At 38.7% G+C, this 21512-nt stretch overlaps 1 protein-coding gene across 1 annotated transcript; it reads right to left on the bottom strand.

The window, feature by feature from the left end:
• Nucleotides 1-219: 219 nt before the first annotated feature.
• On the bottom strand, nucleotides 220-20714 carry PIWIL1 (piwi like RNA-mediated gene silencing 1). The gene is made up of 20 exons (XM_052796661.1): nucleotides 20528-20714; nucleotides 17440-17590; nucleotides 16642-16767; nucleotides 14859-15073; nucleotides 13634-13755; nucleotides 12889-12969; nucleotides 11832-12029; nucleotides 11342-11453; nucleotides 9007-9127; nucleotides 8264-8381; nucleotides 7988-8102; nucleotides 6821-7008; nucleotides 6154-6226; nucleotides 5616-5816; nucleotides 5195-5298; nucleotides 4628-4698; nucleotides 3942-4095; nucleotides 2879-3004; nucleotides 1593-1740; nucleotides 220-841 (listed from the first exon to the last, which is right to left on the bottom strand). Exons 1-20 carry the CDS (start codon nucleotides 20606-20608, stop codon nucleotides 725-727), a joined length of 2622 nt encoding a protein of 873 aa, XP_052652621.1. The 5' UTR covers nucleotides 20609-20714; the 3' UTR covers nucleotides 220-724.
• Between the last annotated feature and the right edge of the window lie 798 nt (nucleotides 20715-21512).

Genomic DNA, 21512 nt, shown 5'->3' with positions numbered 1-21512 from the left:
TATGCACAGAACTTCCTCCTCAGCTATGCCAGTTTGAAAACATCCCACTTCCCTCTACTCCTAGGGGAGACACAAGTGAGCACAAGACAGTTTCTAGTTGGTCTGCAAATCACTTACAAGGGCAAGTATTAAAAACTCTTCCACAGGTTTTGCAGTGCTATTAAAACAAAGCCTTGATAACCAAGAATGTCTGATAGCCTCTTTTTAAGATATGAAATAGTTTAGGAGACAAAATTTTGCCCTCATTTTAACAGCCAAGAAAAACAAGGAAGCAACAATTGCATTTTGAAAAGTAAAAGTGTAATGTGCTAGCTGAAAAAGTTTGGATTTTGGTCTGCATAAGTATATAACTTGTATGCTAAAGAATTCTGTGTAAGACTTCCCCAAAACATAAATAAAAATAAGAACAACTAGTAACCTTTTGTGAAGAATCCCAGAAATGCTTTAGTAAATAAGTATTACAAAAAATAATAAAAAATAGTCATTATAGCAAGCAGAGACCTATTCAAAATGCAGATCTGCTATCTCAAGCTTTTTCCTGCTACAATGAAAATAAAGTTCCACAACTGCACATACACAGGTCTCTTAAGAAAAAAAGAAAAACAAACAAACACCACCAAAACAAAAACAAACAACAAAAAACCCAACCAAAAAGCCACGCAAAACCCCAGACAATTCTACATTCCCAGGAACTATGCTACTTTTTTTAGCTGATAACTCAACTTCAAAGATAGTAAAGTCTGTCTGAAAGCAACAGGTTTGGTTCTCTGTGAATACTCTGACCAACAAGGAAAGCCAGTTTATGAGCATATTGGCAAGGAGCAGGTACTCTGATAACACCCTGCAGAAGGGAAGAAAAAAAAAAATTATTTTCAAAGTCATTTAAATAAGCATGCATTCACTGTAACAAAGAGAGTCCTGGAATTCAAGTCTGGATACATGTAAAATTTATGTTGCCTGTAGTTTATGCCCATTTGTGAAAACATTACATACACTGAATACATTAAAAAAACATGCTTTATAGAAGAGCAGATGCAAAAACACTCCCAACTCCATTCCCCTCCTCACTCCAAAAAAGCCTCTTACACAGGTTTACATTTGATGCTGGATCTCACAGCATCAAGGTGGGACATGGGTAAGTTGTGAAATATTTATGATTACTACACTGACAAATCTAAAGCCCACCTCAGGCATGACCTCACTGTGTCCTGATCTTGGTATGCAATAGAGGAATCTTCAAGGGAAATGGAGGAACACAGTTCCATCTCCACACAAAGAAGTATTTCCGCAGGTGAGAAATAATCATTTCAGTTTTGCTTTTGACATAGAATTTGGGAGTAATACTCAAAACAACAAGTATTTACTAGTAAGAATAAAAATTACTTTAATCTTCAGACTTTAGAGAGATCATGTAATTATAAAATGTCTAATTCTCAAACCACCACTCTAGGTCAAGACACATACTTGCAGGCTTTTTGGATCTGCATGGGTGTTTTAAGGACACCTTTTTCTACCTTCTTCTGGGTTGTTACTGCATAGAGATGCACGATCTTAGAAGAAAAATATTATCATTTCCCAGAGGAAATACTTACCGACCAGTTATAGTACATATGGCAAAGTTTGTAGGTTAAACGTTGTACATGATCTGGTTTCAGTTTGCCTGTGTCATAAATTACGTTGTAATGAGTGGGTGCAACACAACCATTTCTCACTGCCTGACTCACAATAAAGAAATCATACCTGTAATAGAAAAAACAAAACCCCAGAAGTCTGATACAGAAAGGGCTGCTTTCCTTAGAAAAATGCAAATCCCCAAGAATTTGTCTTACTTATTTTCTTCAAGTCACTTTATGCATATTTGAGTAAACTGCAAAAGTATGCCTATGTTTTGGTCACAAAATAATCAGTTTCCTCTATTTCTGAAAGGCCAGGAGATCTGGAAGAATGTGAATAATCTTATTATATGGAACAGGTCTTAAGACCATGAAGATCTTAACCATTCATCATATACAGTCTTCTTCCTGATAACCACTCTGCACATGTACTTAGCTTATGCTCCTCATTTACTCTCGCACCCTGAGCCATGTTTGGATGTTTGTCACCTATTGCAACACTTGGGACACCTGCAGCCAGTTGGTAAAACAGAAAAAAAGAAAGGCAAAACTACCTATCAGAACTGTGCGCTGCCACAGATGACTGCATTGCTCCCTACGCGCTCCCGCGTCCCTTGACCAAAGTCAAACCTTTCATCATATACTCAATATGATTTGTGTTTCCCACATACCTGACCTAAGTGCCATGGAGTGTGACTTGCAAAAACGTTCATTAACAGCTAGCAAGTGAAGTCAATGATATCTGTGTACATGTGCTACCTACACACAAAACTGTACAATTCTGAGTCGTCTTCTAGTGACTTCCTAACCACCAAAGAGTATTTCCAACACTGGCTCATAAAATGCACCCTTACAAAGTAACAAAATTTATGCCCAACGTCACAACTACAGCCAGACAGAATTTAATTTCAGTTAAGGGCAGTTGGGCAATCCTATCCATAGGCACTCATTCGGTACTAAACCTTTAAAAATCAAAAAAAGAAACACCAAAAAGTGAAACAGACACATGCTTAGTTAAAAGCATATGTAGTACTCTGATATATACAAATACTGCATATTGGAAACCATGAAATATTGCATAATGAATTAATGAAATTTAAGCTTGTCCATTTCATCTACACAGTCACTATAATTTCTTTTCAAACGGACAGAAGAGTGGAAAGCATTCTTCTACATGATCCCACAGTCAATTTAATATCAGATACATTTCCTTTGTTATCAGGTTGCCAGCAAACAAAAGAAGTGCTACCGCTTCACTAACTTACCATTCTGGTCTGGTAACCTCCACGTCAACAACAGTACCAGGGGGTGGGTTTTTAAGTGTTCCACCACACTGTGCAAAGAACCTGGTATTCACTCGTTTCTTCACAACTATCACAGTAAGTCTTGGACTACAATAAATGAAAATAAAAGAAAAAAAACAAAACTATCCTGAAAAACTGCTCTGAGAGTATTTCAGGAGCATATTCTCTAGAGCTTCAAATTAAAAGCAATTTTAGAGTTCTCCAGGGCATTAATTTCACATATAAAAGTATTCACTAATTCATTGATTTAGATTAAATAGGACATTGTTCATAACTTTAGATATTTAGTTTCAGGTGCAACTTTGATTCTATTTCTCACCAATCCAGCTTATATTTAACTACCCAGGGAGACACAAAACAGACCAAAAAGGGATCTTCTAAATAAAGATCTGATTTCTACTATCTCTCTACCTCATCTTTTCATATAAAACACCACTGTGTTTTAACAGTATTTTTGGCAAAGAGCAAGCCATTAACAGAAGCTAGACAAAAGTAAGCATTTCAATTCCTACTAGCTATAACTTGTTTTGTGCCCCACTTGCCCGCAGCACCAGGAAATATTTTCATTTTTCAGAGCAGATTAAGAAACCAAGTCACTGCAGTTGTTAAGTTTGAAAGCAGAATGTTGAAAACCGTGCAGAACTAAGTGACTGGACAATAGATAGTCCTTTCAGAACTGGGAAGAAAAAAATGGACCTACTGGACACATGTGGTAGTAATCAAGCTATGATTAACCAGCTGGAAAAAAGTATTAATTACCACATGCATCAAGAATGCCAAAAGAGTATATGTGTATACATGTGCATTGAATACTCATGGTGCATGTACTAAAAACTTTTCCTATTATATTACAAGTTAGGTATCTCAAATCATGTTAACAATCATCAGAAAAGCAGTTATTTGAGCTCAAGTAAAAATAAATAAGGATGAAAAGATGACACAATCTTAATCTGTAACCACTTTTTGTATCCCAGTGTGTATTTTTCTTGCAGTATAAAAAGGGTGTTGGCAGAAACAAACTTACTTGTAGTCTTTTCCAACACTCTTCAAGCAATCCAGAAATTGAGGCACTTCATAATTAACCAAAGTATTTAGTTGTCCATCTCCTACACCATCACGATACACAATAATACGAGACGGCAAATAATTATTCCACTTGAACCAGTCTCTTAGAGCAGCTTAAAAAAAAAATAAAAAGAGTAAAAGCTGTTAGCTATAATGACAATTCATTCCAAAACAAAAATGGACTTTTATTACTGGAAAAACAGCAGTAAGTTTTGAAACCTGAGGTCTTCAGTCTTTCAGTAACTTGAAATAGGTATGCATCATGATACACAAATGCTACCTGCAAAAAGAATTCTGGTTTACCTGTGTACCTACCAAAAAGAAAGAACCTAAGAAGATTAGCTACTCCGCTGACCTCTCGCACAGCAAGGAGCTGTCATCCTTTAAATGTCTGCTTTAAAGCATTCTTTGAAGCGCGTTGATAAGTAGTATTTAATTATTGTTAAGAAACATGGGAATCAATGAAAGAATGTACACCAAATGCTATTAATTTTCAGCAATATTTACAACGGTGTTTTCAATCTGTTTTTATTTAAGTGCAACTTGGTAACACCTCCCCTCAAGGCAGCTGAGGACGTGTGTTTTGAGGAAGCTAAATTGTCATTCGTTAGATCTGACTCAACAAGGCAGAAAGCTTTCCCTTACTTTGCAAGCAGGCTTTGAGCCCATCCACAAGTTCTTGCCCACGACCTTGAACAGCACAGCGGGAGAACCACCTGTGAAGGACAAAATAAAAGATGACCTTCAAAGTATTTCCCAGGCTTACTTGAATGAAGTTATTTTTAAAAAGGCTATGACCACTTAGTCTTTATGGCTATTGTGGGTCAAGGCAGTCAAGCAAGAGTTAGCGTACTGTAAGAATATATACCTTGCAAAGCCCCTGTGGTAGACAAATGCTTTAGCGCCATGTGCAATTCCTATCAAAAAACTTTCACACAAGTCAACTCAAAAGGCAGAAAAGCCTGTCACCCCGATGCCCTCTATTCATCCCAGCCTTTGCCCCACCATTTGCCCCCTCTCCCAAGCACTGTGGAAGAAGGACAAGGCTATTCCTTAAGGGATGTAGTGGAAAAAATAATTCATAATAGTTCTTATTAACAGTGAACAGTAAATCAACTTGGACATTTTCACGACAGCCCACCATATTCAAGCTACTTTTCAGTTAAGGGAAAGATAAAGATTTTTTTTTTTTCTTTGGCATTCAAATCTTACCGTGTCATTGTTTGATTCAGGCTAGCAACAAATCCTGCAATTGACTGCTTTCCAGATAAAGTGTCATGGTAACAATCAATTCCCACAATCATTACCTGTTTCAGCTTAAAAGGAATCAATACAGAATGTGTATTAGTACGTGAAGACATGCTAAGCACCTCCATCCTGTCGTGCAACAACATCATGACATAAGCTGTGTGGTTTCAGGACGCTTAAGTAGACCACAGGCACTGAATTCTTGAATTAAATGTCTCCTTATGTCATATTTAACTTCATGCCTCTTCTCACAGACACAAAACAAACTACACAGAGAACACTCGATTTTCTTTTTTTGAGGAAAAAGGCTTGCTTTTTAAATAAGGCTCAATAAAGAAAACAGTTACAATTTTAAAAAAAAAAAAAAAAAAAAAAGATTACTTACTGGGATCTCAACACTCCAAAGTTCTCCACCCATTTTACAGTTCATTTGTAAGGCAATTTTTGTTGCTATGGCCATAGCAGTCTGAGGCTTGCTTAAAGTACGAGCAATCACACATTGACTTGGAATGGGACAATCTGTACATAAGTATTTCTTGATAGCATCATATTTATCCTTTCGGGAACTAGACAAAACACAAACTGCCTTTAAAGAAAAAAAAATGTTTTTAAGAAGCTGCATTCTCAGATTTATGTAACAGTTGCAGTTCTTTAGGAAAAGTTTCTTATACTCAAGAGAAATATTCAAGAGTTCACAGTGAAAGAAATACCTGGAAAGTTTTAGTGTCTATACTTCAGAGCCAAGTACAAAGGCTCTTTTCCAGAACGATACTCAGTTAGTCTGGGGTTTGAACAGGAGTACGAGAAGGCATGTAGTAGATATGCAGGAGCCAGAAGTTTTATTTCTGAGAATGAATCCCACTAGTCTTAAGACACCAATTACAGAGATTAACATGATTCGAAATTAGGATTCAAATACATACTATGTTTGTGTCAGGGGTAACACTTTGCTGTAAAACCCTTAAGTAAGCCTCTGTTCTATCATCTACTTCAATCCTGAAAAGGAGAGAAAAAATGCTTACAGAAAAAAACCAACAGCTATTGAAACTTCAACAAAAACATAAATGCTCATTATGCACCAGTACTGTATGAAGTGTCACATTTATAGCTATTAATAAACATACAATATTCACACATTTTGAAGATTAAGAGGAATCACCCCCAACTTAGGCTTCCAAGTGCAATGAAATTCAAATTTAAAAGCAAGCACAGGTACTCAAAAGAAGATATTTGCAAGGAGAACAAATCAGAATACATCCAAAGTCAGCAAGAAAATACATATTCCTTCTTGTACTAAATACAGCTCCACTTGAGAAGGTTTTGCTCAATGACTATATGTCTAATACTGTTTAGTTTTGGCATGTTTTAACCCCCAGTGAATGCTCTCACAAATAAAAGCATGAGTAAGAAAGTTAGTCACTAGAGAAAACTGAACAATTTGCATACTGAAAGCAACTTTATTAAAAATCTCACAGAAGTCGGTAGTGTGACATACTATACTATATCCTCATTTAACAGCCTAAGCATGCTAACAGATACACCTTAATAAGTATAAAATGATTTTTCCATCAGCTTTCTAAGGACACTTACATGGTTGCCTTGTTCATTCTGATGCCCATGGATGGCGTGACTTTAAACAGATTTTGAAGTAATGTATTAGCAGTATCATAGTTGCGCCGTGTGTATATTAATAACCAGTTGTCCAGAGGCTTTGCACAGATTAAGGGAGCTCCCCTAGTTTCCTTTGACCAATCAGCAAACTGAGGATTGTAATTAAACTGTAAATAAGAGATGGTAGAGAAAGAAAATCAACACTCTACCAAACAAGCTATACCACAACTACTTCCTAATACACCTCAGGAACAGACTTTAACACTTCTGCCTAGAACAAATGACTTGATTTTTATCTGTTCTTTTACTGCTGTTGTCACTAACTTAAAATAAGCTCTACCTAGCCCTTTCAAGAAATCCTACACTCTTCAAATGTTTCATTCATAATTATGCAAAGATATTTATGATTTTTAGCCCAGATAAGTTGTTACTATTTGCTGCACAGATTTTGTGCTACAAAGACATAGCTGTTTATGTATTGACATATTTTTCTCCCATTTTTCTTTTTAGTAAGGTAACTTCTTGAGAAAAAGAAAAGTACTATTATAAAGAAGATATCAGATCATTTCAATAACAAGAATAAAAAAAAGCTTTACCAAATACACAGATATACAGATCAAAATACCATAAAAAGCCCTTTTCCATCTAGCATCCATTCAAAACAAACAAAAGATTGCTACTACAGAGCAAATATATAATGTTTTATGGCAATCTATGACTTAATTGAAATCTAAGTTATTCATACTGAAGAGTCACCCCATGTTTGAGTGAACAGATACTTTATGTGTTCTATCTACTGAACTGAAATAATTGGTGGCTTTTCATTTGAAAGCCTTGGTATTTTAATAAATGGAAACTAGTTAGAAACATCTCTAGTCTCCTATCTGAAATTACTTTGTTTAGACAGAGGGACCTTTTTGGAAGGAAGACGCTATCGTAATGCAAGCCAGAAAAATCTTCAGGGGGTTCTAAACAGAACTTGTAAACAATTTAAGAAGTTTGCAAGTCTCCTGTTTGGACAAAGACTTGTGTATAACGTTTTCACTCATAATCCTTCATTTATAAACCAACAAGTAGTTTTTCCTCCCTTAAGAACTTGTTTCGTTAGTGAGAGATCCAAAAGACTTTAGAAGTTGTTTTATTTACCACATTTCCTGATTGAAGGATCTTTTCTCCTTGAACAACTCTTCCCGTAAAGGATAATAAATTAGAATCAAAGCTTAAACCCCAGTCTCGGAGTTCCTTCTGAACATTATCATCTCTGTTTAAAAACAAGATTTAAATTAAAACAAATAAATTTGTTCTTGCTGAGACTTTTCTTTTTTAAAACCAGTAAGATTTCCAAAGTTTTGTTGCAAGAAATAAGTTTATCATACAACTTTTTCATGACAAAGAAATACCAAAGATATTAAGGTAGCATACTTTTGGATGTAGTCAATAAGTTTCCCAATTTCACGTTGCCTTTGCTCGGGTGGCAGTCGTGTATGAACAGCCAAGTCCTTCATCATATTAAAATCATTACGCATCTTCTCAGTTAATCCTGTTAACAGCAAAATCTTTTTCTGAGTAGAAGTTAGACTAAGGACTAAGAAAAGTAAACTTGCAAATCATGTAGATTAACTATGCATGTACTGCAGACACGTAAAGTGGTGTCAGTAGTGATCAAGATTTTCAGCTGCTCCATGTACATACACTCCTATCTGCATAGAAAAAAAATTCTGGATTTTTGCACTTGAGAGGAAACCACACAGGACATGCAGCTCTTTATTTACATTTCCAAAGCAAAAAAAACCAGTGCTCAGATGGACAGATACTGCTAGTGCAAACTGGGTATCTCAGAGGAAAATACCCACTTCCGTATCTTTCAAAATTATCAATTTACAGTAAATTTCTCTTTTTCAACAAAAGTTCTACCACCAAAAAGCTCCACAAGTTATCAGTGGGCCAATGTTGAACACGATACATAAACGCAATATCGAAACCCCTCAAACTTTTCAGCCTCATTTAAATACCTAATCTTTCAGCTACAAAATTTGTTTCTAAGCTCACATTTATACAAAAAAACCCATTTCTACTTAACTTGGCAAGAGGCTGCTGTCAAAATACCAGTTTCAGTAGGCATTATGGTTTGACCGATGCTTTGATATGAAAAAATGCTACAGTACCTGTTAGGAAGCACAGCTCTGGAATTAGAACCACAGGTCCTGGCATGATGGTCCCTCTCCTCCTCCTAGACTGACTGATCAAGACAGGCTGGTTCAAGTCAGTAATTTCTTGATTATATTGCTGTATTAAAAATATGTATTGTATGTTAGTTTATTCATAACAAACACTCACTTTTCTTAATAATAATGGTCACTTTAGAAAATTAGTATTTTTCCTAAAACAAACAAAAACAAAACAGAAGCAACAAGCAACATTTTCCAGTTAGCACATCTAACTTGAGAGGAACTGGTTTTGTCAGAAAAGGTCAAACAGGGAAGCCCTATTCTCTCTATTGGTGCAACCAAATTATTGAGTTGTAAGTGACAACAGAAACAATGCTTCTGCCTTGCTTGAGGCATTATCACCCAGAGTACTTAACTCAAAATTAGGGTGCTCATTCCAGTTCAGTAATGGACAAGGTTCCTGCTCTCTAGAGCAATTTAATTCAAGACATCACAAGAATCAAACAAGATTCCAAGTGAATTTTCTGAAGTTTAACCCTCCCGCAACTTTTCCTTGCATCTGGCAAGAGTTGGTCTGTCTAGCAATTGCTAATTTAGTTTAGAAAAAAGAAAAAAGACACAAAAAGGTGACACAAGCTGACAGTCAGCAAACATACTTCATAGTTTGACTTTTTTTTTTCTGAAAGAGAACCACACCTCAGAGACCTTGGATCTATCCTATCTATCTCAAGGATAGCATTTACAAACAGAAAAGTGAGATCACACAGCAAAGGCAAGAAGACAGAGAAAATTTATCATTTATAAACTCCATCCTGAACTAGAACGGATAATATAAGTTTTGCTCCTAGCTTATTAAGTCCAATCCTGTTTTACAATTGAAACTGATGTGCAGAAAGTTAGTTACAGTGGTAGGCCTCAATGGTAGAGAAGGTTAAGCTATGGAGGACATAGATAAACTTTGTTTCAAAGAACCAGAAGTATCAAAGAGTAATTTCTCTTAAGATGACTGTGCATATATTCCACCTCCATTAAACTATCAGCAAACTTGCCGAGGGTACACTCTGCCCCATCATCCAGATCATTAATAAAGACGTTAAACAGGATTGGACCCAGTATTGACCCCTGGGGTACACTGCTAATTACCAGACTCCAGCTACACATCTTGGCACCAATCACCACCCTCTGGGCCTGGCCATTCAGCCAGCTTTCAATTCACTTCATTGTCTGCTCAACCAGCCCACACTTCACCAGCTTCTCTACGAGGATCTTACGGGAGACAGTGTCAAAAGCCTTACTGAAGTCCAGGTAGACAATATCCACGGCTCTCCTCTCATCTACCAAGCCAGTCATTTCATCACAGAAGTTTATCAAGTTGGTCAAGCATGACTTTCCCTTGAAGCCATGCCAACTACTCCTGATGACTTTCTTGTCATTCACGTGCCTGGAAATGGTTTCCAGGATTAGCTGTTCCATCACCTTCCCAGGGATCAATGTGAGACTGACTGTCCTGTAGTTCCCTGTGTCACCTTCAAGATAGGAGTGACATTTGATTTCCTCCAGTCCTCACGTGCTTTTCACTATCACCACCACTGTTCAAAGACTATTAACAGTGGCCTCACAATGATGTGAGCCAGCTGCCACTGTTACTTGTAGGTACAACCCATCAGGGCCCATGGCCTTAGCTATGTCTAATTTCCTCAAGTATTCCCTGACCTGATTCTCTTCCACCAACGGTATGTCTTCCTTGTTCCAGACTTTTCCCTGGTCTCTAAGGCCTTGCTAGTAAAGACTGAGGTGAAGGCAGCATTCAGTACCTCATCTTTTTCCACATCCTGTGTCATCAGGGGCCTCGACTCATTCATAGCAGTGGGGTCAAATTTTCCCTAGTTTTCCTTTTGTCACTTATGTACTTACAGAAGCCCTTCCTGTTGCCTTCAACATTCCTGGCCAGATTCAATTCCAGCTGGGCTTTGGTTTTCATAACCTCATTCCTGCATGCTGGGACAATGCCTCCATATTCCTCCCAGATTACCTGTCCCTGCTTCCACCTTCTGTATGCTTCCTTTCTGAGTTTTCCCAGGAGCTCCTTGTTCAACCATGCAGGCCTCCTGGCATTTTTGCCTAACCGACTACTCATTGGGATGGACTACTCATGCCAAATCATGATGCATAGGTTACTTACTGCTCTCAGATTACATAGTATCCATTAAAAATAAAATTCTAATAAAGAAAATTATGAATTACAAATCCATGCATCATAAGTAAACTCTAACAATGCTCTAACGTTTCAAGTTAAAGCATAACGCACACGCTGACAGTTAAGTTTCCATACCCTTTTGTAGTAGTCCACGTAGCTGATCTCAGAACCATCTGCTTTTCTAAAGGTACACTGTGGATTGGCATCCCAGTCGATGTCATCAACTCTGTATGTTCTGTTATTGTACCTAAATAAACAATTTAATCAGTTGGGTTTTTTTAAATCTTAACTCAAACAGTAAAGAAATAGAACGGCAGGATGAAAAAGTTAATAGCAATACTCACGTAAGAGGAAAGTTTTGCTCTTAGCAGCAGCAGTAACTTCAAGTTTTCAATTGTAACAGGCTATCAATTCTACTAAAAGCTAAATCGTAATAAACCCAAATGAAAACAACTAATCCGATATGTACTTCCTGCTTTTGTAAATGCTGTCACCTCGATTAGTTTGCCAGCTTGACAATGATACAATTTTCATGCTTTCTGATGCTTCATTGTATACTTCAGGACATGGAACATCCCCCAAAATAAACAGATCTCTAAGACGACAAGAGTCCAAAGAGACTTACTTTGTAAGAACAATTAAACCTATCAGCTCTTTAGCACAGGCATCTCTAAATCTTTGCTCTTCAACCTGGTAATACAGACTGTACATAAAATCCAACACTGTTTCACTGCGAAGAACCTTATGGCTCACATCTGTACATAACATAATGCTTTCCTCATACTGGAGGATAGAACTTGTGAAGCCCGGCCAAACCATCAACCTGCCAAAAGAGAATATACAGAATCTTAACGTGCTTTAAAGCATCTCTATTCTCACCCCTTGAGTTATTTCTGTCCACTTTCCCAGACACTAGAAAGTAGTCAAGACACAAAGAAACCATTATCCAAATATGAACAAGCTTTAAAGATTGAATGATGTAACAATATAACTGAAGTGAAAGAAAGGATGCCTCAAAACCTAAGAAATCCATTTCATGCTATTAGTCTTAAATATCTTACATACAAAGTATATAGGTATTCCAGACACTTTAAAGAGAATAAGACCAACAGTTTATCTAGTAGAACACTGTCCAGTTTCTTCCATCAACCAGGTTACGTAGGCTAGGTTAATGGCAAGGAGTACACCACAGCCATGCGATGGGGCCCCAGTCAAACTCAAGCTCAAGCTTACTAACTTGTACAACAGGCTAGGGCTAACCTTGTACAGGATCCTGGCAGGGAACAGGGACAAGACATGACAGCTAGAAATAGGTGCATTCCAGAACTACCCATCCAGTGGGGTATGGCCAGATACGAATTTAAATGGCAGATTAAATGGCCTTCAGAATGAAGGCTGGACACTCCTGAGCTTCAGAATTAAAGCATTCAGAGATCTCAGCCTTACAGACATTTAAGCAAGGTTTCTGATATTGGAGTAAAATGTAATAGCAGAACACACACTGGTAACGAGTAATGAGATCTTACACATAGAAGAACCTAAATTAGGAGAATGAGGTCTCATGCTTCCCAGAAAAACCAGGTTTTAAGTCCATGGTTTTATTACACGATAAACCACCAGAGCAGTATCAAAGTGTCATCCTTTCCCCCTGCACCCCTCCTAGAGTATCCTTTTTGCCAAACCTGTGATTAGGGATGCTGATTGGGTCACTGGGGTTGTAATAATTGCGTCCAATCTGCTGCAAATTCAACATCTTCAAAAGCCTGGAAGTTGAAATATGGATGTCATTTACCATTATAATTCAGCTTATCAAAATACGCATGGTCCCATCCCTCTGCACAACCTCATTTTTTTTCACCTGACTAGAGAAAACAGTCACAAATGTGAACTTTTGATTACACTTCAATTTAGAAAGGCCCTGAACACTTATTAATGATAATTAATCAGCTGAGAATAAGTTAGCATACAACCCACCCCTTCACCAACCAGTTGAAGGTAGCAGTCTAAACAAGCTACATTTCAGACAAACCAGGTAGTCCAGGTACCAAGTATACATGGAAAGACTACAGCAAAAGGTGTAACCTGCCAGTTAGAGGTCCTGCACTATTATTTGCTTTGAGGCAAACCCACAGACTCAAAAGGAAGGCAGAGACAGGACTAACTGCCTACAACAGTTAGCACTCCAGTGTGAATCTGCCTGCTCATAGAAAAGGTATAAACATTTCACACTAGCATGTGCCAGAAACATGCATATAACTGCACATTAAAATGTTGCCAGATGTGGTTGGCCACATAGTAACAGTAGCCTCAAAGGCTTAAAAATTTACATTTGTAATATTGATTTGTAGTCCATTCTTTGGAAAGGAAAAACTTAAGTCAGATATTTTTAGAATGACTTCTTATAAAGACATAACTTGGACAGCAAACCTTCTAAAAATGATGTTGTAAAATTGCAGACATGTAGGTGAAGTAGGTGGCAACTCATTAGTCAACATGATTGTTATCTTCACATTCTCTCCATTTCGAGTCCTACTAAACACTTCAGTAACCTGAGAAAGTGAAGTTAGGTTAATAAAACTAGAGGCAAACAGGGCTATATCTGGACTTTGCTCCATTAATATCAAATTGGACTTGTACATTTAGATTCTAAGTAATAATTCAAGACTTAGCTGAAACAGGAATTTGATTTCCTACTATGACTGTAAACTACAACCTAAAATGTTTCATTCATTTGGGTGAAGACGACTAATGGAGTAGAATGCAGGCTATCCCCAAAGCAGCTGAATTCAAGATGAAGACAGGGAGATCACTTACCAATTACCATCGCACGAAAAAGACTCAGCTTGAGGAAATAAACTTACTATATTGCCTATTAATATATATTTAATTACTGATTCAGGTACTGGGACACAAAAAGACGAACTTTAAAACACATAGTGAAAACATCTTCCCCCCTCTCACTTTTCCAGGCTCAACTTCACTCTGGACTCCTCTGCCCCCTCTGTTAACACAACTGGTTACACTCAACCCCTGCAGTAAGGCAAGCGAGTGGCACAAGGGGTGGAGGGGAGGCAGGGGTTACCATGAGTACATGGCATTTTCCCTCTGCTCCTCCTTTCTTCTCAGAATTTTCTTCTGCTCTGGCATTTGTTCCCCACAGAGGTGCCATCAACTCTGCTGATGGGCTCAGCTTTGGTCTGTGGTTGGGTCCATTGTGAAGCCACCTGAAAATGGCTGCATACAGCACAGGGCAGCCCCTAACCTCTTCCCACAGGGGCCACCCCAGACCCCACCAGCTACCAAAATCTTGCCATGTACACCCAATACATCCGCCCTTTCAATTATGTTGGATGCTAAAATACAGCAGTTATGAAAAAATATAAGCAGAAAAAAAACTAAAGGAAAAATACTGTCTGTGCTAACCACTTCTGTGCAGAGGATTATTCTAGCCTGTAGAACCTAAGCATTAGAACCAGAAGTTTATTACCAAATTTCTCTACACGAGCAAATTAGCTTATATTAATATATTCAATCCAACTAAATGTTGCTTATCAGACATCAATTCTCTAACTTCACCCAGACCAGTAAGAAACAAGTAGCATCATAAAATACAAGTCAAAATAAAAAATAAAATAGCATTCTTGTATCACACCTTTTTCCCTAGTTTTTTTGGCAAGAATAATATTGATCCATCAAATGCATGTGTCTTTCCAATTAGCTCTTCATGCTGAAAGAGCAAAGCTGATCGAAGACGGCGTGCTTCCATCTCAGGACTATAGCCAACATGGTACTGATATAAAGCCCACTGGGGTCGAGACGTCAGACGAAAGTAATTTGTAGTTAATTTTACCATAATACCTGAAGAACCTAAAATGAGAGGCAAACATCTTAGTAGTCACAAAATTCTACCAGCTTATAGTAATTCAACAGCTTTGAGAAATTTTAAAAAACTAAGGCATTCAGACAAAGATTAGAGGTCAGTTGTGTTCTACAACTGTTCTAGCTCAGTAAGCTATAGGAAATGCTCACATAGGCATAGTGTTATCATACACACTAACCTGCTTAGAGCTTTTTATAATTCCTTCAGTTGTCAAGAACACTCTCGCACCAAATGAGATAAGCATTTAGATCAGTAACCGGTCTCCCAAAGGGTTAGTACCAGGTACTAGAGATGAATTTCCACTAAAATATAAACTTCATTTGTGAACAAATTAATCTTTCTTTACATGAAACATAAACATAGAACAAAAATTAACAGTATCAATCACTAGAGATATCCACACTCCCATTCATATGTGACAAGATGACATTTCTTTTGGTATTTCAAGATTTTTCAAATAAACAAACAAGCAAGCAAACAAACAAAGACACGACAGTAAGAACTAGCTCTAGATCACTCAGAGTATTTCTTCCCATTTTTTCATATGTCATTTCAACTTCTTTTAGACTTAAAGACACAAGCCTAATACAAAAAATACATTGCAGATAATTATGGATCACCCATTTTAATTTGGTTTTCACTACCCATTTTTTTCCTATCTGAAATACAACACCCCAGATGAAAATAAAAAAATCCTACCACATACAAAGCATGTATATTATACTAGAAAACTGTACAGAGCTATAAATAGAAGACAACAGGCCAGCAATACAACTGCCTACAAGGTACGGCAATCCATGATCTAGCATCAACATAGCTCTAGATAGAAAATCTAGGTGAGAAAGAAAACAACTATACTGCTTCTGGCCCAAAGTGACTTGAGCAGAACTAAGACCTACCATCCCTGGGCGTGTGGCATGCTGCACTTATTCAATTAAGCAAAAGTGGACTACAGTTGCTGTTATATTGTTGTGATGTCTCACAGAGTCACTTGCAATACAAAACTATTACCAGCACAGAACCTGCACTGTTGAACATTAAAAAGGATTGCGTTCTAGCAAGGCGGCAGGACCATCATGACAGCCTGCTTTTACTTCTTTTCATATGCATGATTTCATCTCAAGGGAAGAAGCGTATCACCTTTTATTTAAACCAAAAAGTTTCTTCAGAAGAGGTCTCAAATTCCACATTTATTACAAGATCTTTACAAATTTGGTTACGTCAATGTGTTACAAACCAGAACTTCTAGAAGCAAACCTACAGAGTCCTGAAGAGTCCTGCTTGAAGAAGTGCAACGTACAAGGATCATCATTTATGTCTAAATAGTTGCAATTTAAAATGCTACACAACTTCTGTCCGAAGCAGTGTGCCATCAGACATGTCATCTTACTGTTCCTCTTCAGATATCGGGAGCAACTTATATCTTTTTCCAGTACACAATGATGATTTTTTTTTTTTTTTATTTGGCTCTCTAGGGGATACTAAAAGCAGAAACAAAGCAAAACTATTTTTCATTTCAACTTGCTTATATGTCTATAGTCTAATCTGAACATACCAGTTTTTGATTCTTGAACATGTTCTATGGCTTGCCGAGTATTTATCCCAAGGTCATGGAAATCTCTACGACGTCCACCCCTATCTGCTAAAGACAATTCTTGAAATCCCGCAGAAATCTGTAATCCTATTGTTTTGAAATTTGAGGAAAAGGAAGAATTACAGTCTAGTCTTATATACAAAGAAGAATTAAATACAACTCAATTTTGAAAGTCAGATATATATCAAATCAAGAGAAATAATGAAATACTAAGTTTCAGCTTTTGCTACGTAGTGAATTAATCTTAAAATAGCATTCAGGTAACACATATTAACTTCCTAAGATTTACAGACAGTTAACTAGTAAGCAAATAGAACAGCTCACTAGCCAGATGAAAAAAAGATGTAAACCCTCCAAATCAATAATCTCTTCTGCAAATACAAGGAGGACAGACCTTTCATTTCACCTCCAGCTGGCACCAAAAAGTTTAAATACACTGTTATCATAGAATCATAGAAATTATGTGAAATAGGTAAGAAAGTTTAATTTCCTTATTAAGACTCAAGAAAAATAATGAAACATCAAAATGAAATGTACTATTCATATTCATGCAGTTAATTGTGACAAGTGCTACCTAATTTATTTTTTTAAACTATTTTGATAGAGGAGATGGTACAGATGGAGTTGGAGCACACTGAAGATAGTTTTCAAAATTCCTGGTTCAGTTATACTGCACCTTAGAATGACAATACTGTCATCACCAGATATGTACAGTGAACTTTGCTCTTGTGGGCAATGAACTTTTTCACCCTTTCTGACCTTCTGGCCTTCTCCCATTCCGGCCTTGTGGAACACTCTGAGAGCCTCTCTGTCGTCCATGGCCACCAGGTTCTTCTGATACTGATGGAGGAACACGTGGCTGCTGAGGTTGCCGACGGCCAGGTGGCTGACTTGGCAAAGTTTGTTGAACCTGCAACAGTTGGGAACAACTTTTCCTACTGCAACTGAAGAAACAGCATACTTCCAAGACTACAGCAAAACAAAGTCACTAACCAAGTACAGAATGCTCAAATATCCAAGTGTAACAGTTGCTTAAGTTTAAATCTTTCTTCCTATATTAATGAGCAGAGTTATTACTCTGTACATCAAACTCCAAAATAATGGGGTTCAGGAAATTTTTTTTGTCACTTAATATTCATTAAACTAGTAGCAAATGCAAATGTTCTCTTTCCAAGCTCTAACTAAAATTTCTGGACTTCTCATGTTTAACAACCCCTCTGATACTTCAAGCAGCTGATTACTTATTTTATAAAAACAGCTTTTGTAATTTTAGTGTCTAGTGGATAAACAGTATTAAGAAGCGTCATGCCTGGAAGAATGGCAACACACAACCTTCAGCCATGAGCAATCCCACAATTCAGAGTTTCATGTTACCAGATTGCAGTCTGCCCCACAAGTTAGTCCCTCCAGGAATAATCAAGTTCTCTACTTCAAGTGTAAGCAAGCAAGACACCAATATCAAGGATAATCATGAAAGCTGAGCTAGAGCGCCAGCCTGGCTCTGTCTTGCCCTACAACATAGCAGTAGGAACCCCCTGAACCAGTGTCACACAACCTGCCAGCAATCCATTGCTGGAGTTCCTCCACTCCTTTGCTCTCAGAGCTCTTGGTACCTGTCTTGTAATTCCCATATGCATGTTCTGACACTGAACACAGGATCAGTAACTAAGGAGGCCCCTCTGTTCTTATACTCTCCACCTTATTTTTACACATTATAAGATCTGCAAAAGTACACCCTCTTAAGAAGTCTGTAAATACCCATAAGCACTACTGCAAAGATTGAATGTACACAACCCTAAAGAGTATATGTGAAAATTATCAGTCCAATACTATCACAGTAACAGCAGGTTATCACAAGTTTTGTGCTCCCTGAGTATTCATAAAAGTAGTTCAGGAAAGATCAGTTCTGCTTTGGCTCTCTCACTTATATCCTATCCTTGCCCGCAAAGGAAGTGGCAATGTCACACACATGGATTCTCTAGTCTGACAGCTAGGCACTGAAACCCTCTATTCTGAGCTGACTATATTGCTTTCCCATCCATTAAAGGATCAGAGCAGAGCTCTGTGTCAAGTCATAAACTGAAGGAAGAGTTTATACTGGGATAGGGTTTACTGTATGGGTGGGGGGAACGGGCTTTTCAACAATCTCATTCTTCAAAGAACCACAAGATAATTCAGACTGGAAGAAGCCTCAGGAGGCCTCTAGCCCAACCTCCTCCTCAAAGCAAGGTCAATCGCGAGGTCTGATCAGGTTGCTCAGAGATTTATCCCATCTGCAGGGATGCCGACTGCACAACCTCAGTGGGCAACCTGTTCCAGTGCTTGACTGTCCTCATCATGAAAACATTTTTCTTTATGTCCAGTCAAAGCAACTCTTGCTTCAATTTGTGCCCATTGTGTCTCATCCTCCCACCATGCACCATTACAAAGAGCCAAGCTCTTCTTCTTGGTATCCTCCTTGCAGGCTGAAGCCTCCGCACTGGGAAGGACTTCCCAGGGACTGACCAACCTATCCTCTTTCCTACCTCTGCAGCAAGAAAGATGACAGGGTTGTCAGGACATTAGTAAGGAAAGGTAGGCCCCTGACCTCCTTAAATCCCACTAATGCTTTTTGTTAAAAACCTCAGTAATAAGAACTTGGTGTATTACAATACCTCTGTATCAGTCCCGTGTAAAGTCAAATGGTATGGTTCACTTCTACAATATATGGCTAGTAGTTCCCATCTTCCCCTGTGATCAGCACAGATTACGTTCTCACTTAAGCCGAGACAGAGCGCATGCCTAAGCCCTCATTTTCCAAACTTTTAATATAAACCCTCTTATTCATTCCACAACCTCTTTTCAACATGTCTTTGGAAATGCTTCTGGAACTAACCCTCTTGGAAGGAGATACATGCAGTCTACATGGTAGAACAGTGGCAGCCTATATAGGAAAAAAAAGCCAAAACAGACATTTCTCCACTCAGACCGCATCAATATTCACAGTCCATGTAAAGTACCTAAGCCTTACCATTTCCTTTACTTTCCTCTTTACCCACAGCAGGACACTGATACCACCTCCTGACTCCTGCTAACAATTCTATTCAAGTCAAAGAGACCAAGTTTGAAGTAATCAGGTCTCTCAGGTTTATAAATTCTGTTCCAAGTTCAAGAGGTGCATCAGTGCTACTGCTAATGCAAGATGCACTTCACTATTTGAGAAACAGAACTGAAAACTACCTTCCATCACGATTTAAACTCATCTGACACTGGCAAAAAAAGGACTAGGAACACTCCTCCCACCTAATCACATTCTCAAATGAAAGATGATTATTAGTAACTGACAAATTTGAGGAACTGCTTTAAAAAATCTCCATGTATGTGGCAATGGCTGCAAATACAGAAGTATCAGCCATTTTCAAGCTACAGTTTGACTAGGGCATATATGCACAAAACAAGCCCTAAACACTAGTTCAAACGCAAAGACAGAAAGTCCTTGATATTAAAATTAAAAACATGTCAGGACACCTGCCAGACCCAGGTTCTGCCCAAATATGCATCAATAGCAGCAGCAGCCTAATATATTCTGCATCTCTGCAGGGTATCATAGTGGACAAAGCAAGCTATGAAAATGCCTACCTATTTCCACTAGCTGTATTATGACAACTGTATTATATAATCAAGTACTTGTTTGTAAGCACACAAGAATTTCCTTAATAAAAACGAGTTAATATAACTATACACCTGACATAATATATACATACACACATATATAATCTAACATATATACCCAATATTAAAATAGGAAATAGTTGAGCAATGACATTTCAAAGCCTAGCTGCGCTCATTAAAAAGAGAACCAACTTACAGGTGCAGCTCCTACAGAAGGACTAGCAGTCTCCAGGGCTGGAGGTCTTCCTCTTGCTCTGGCTCTAGCTCTTCCTGTCATCTTCTAAGACAAACCACCTACAGCATTAGTGCTCAATCTTCTCCTTCCCCCATCCTTATTCCAATAAATATTATGAGCAGCATTATTACATTTGCCCTTGTTTAATTTCAACTGGTTCAGTAAAATGTACCCTCCTCTGCAAAATTCCCTGCTCTTGGATCTGCACACTAACACAGCCATAACAAGCAGTGTGGGGAAGTTACAGCTTCTTGTAGTCAAGTTTGAACCCACTGGCACAGCCCACCACAAATTCTGAAGCTGTGAAGAAAGTCAACTAGATTAGAGAGCATGGCAGGATCTGCAACCTCAGCCAAGCATTAACTCAGGGCCTACTCACGTTACTTTCAAGTTACACTTGAGACTCAACGCAGCCTAATCTTTTAACGTTGCCCTAGGAGCAGCACACGCTTCACCCAAAGCACATGCCAACCCTTACCGCCTGGTCAGCTCCCCGATGATGCAAACCAGCCCCAGAGACCTGTCCGTCCCCTCACCCGCCCAGCAACCCTTCCTCTCCGCGTGGGCTCAGCGTGTCCCTGCCCCCCCCCCCCCCCCCCCCCGCCAGCCCAGCCGAGCCCTCGGCATTACCTCAGCCTGCTCCCGGGCCACCAAAGGACTCTCCTACCACCCCAGCCACACACAACAGGCCGTCCTCTTCACGACGCCACACGACTTTGTTCCCGCTAAACCGACCGACCCCCGCCCCTCAGGCCCACCGCACCGCGCGCAGGCGCGCACCTCCTGGGCGGCACGCGCTGTGGGTGCAAGGCGGGAACGCACGCTCTGCCCCGATTGGCTCCTGAGGCCCGAGCGCTGCCGAAGAGACCCGAAGGGCGGCGGGCGGAGCCGAAGACGGTCGGAGCGCGGCGCGGCCGCCCGCCGTCAGTGCTCACCCCCTGCTTCT

Source organism: Harpia harpyja, chromosome 9 (genome assembly GCF_026419915.1).
Source record: "Harpia harpyja isolate bHarHar1 chromosome 9, bHarHar1 primary haplotype, whole genome shotgun sequence".
In the NCBI taxonomy this organism is placed as follows: domain Eukaryota; kingdom Metazoa; phylum Chordata; class Aves; order Accipitriformes; family Accipitridae; genus Harpia; species Harpia harpyja.
Note: the sequence above shows the minus strand (reverse complement) of the source record. Positions and strands in the feature narration are given on the sequence as shown.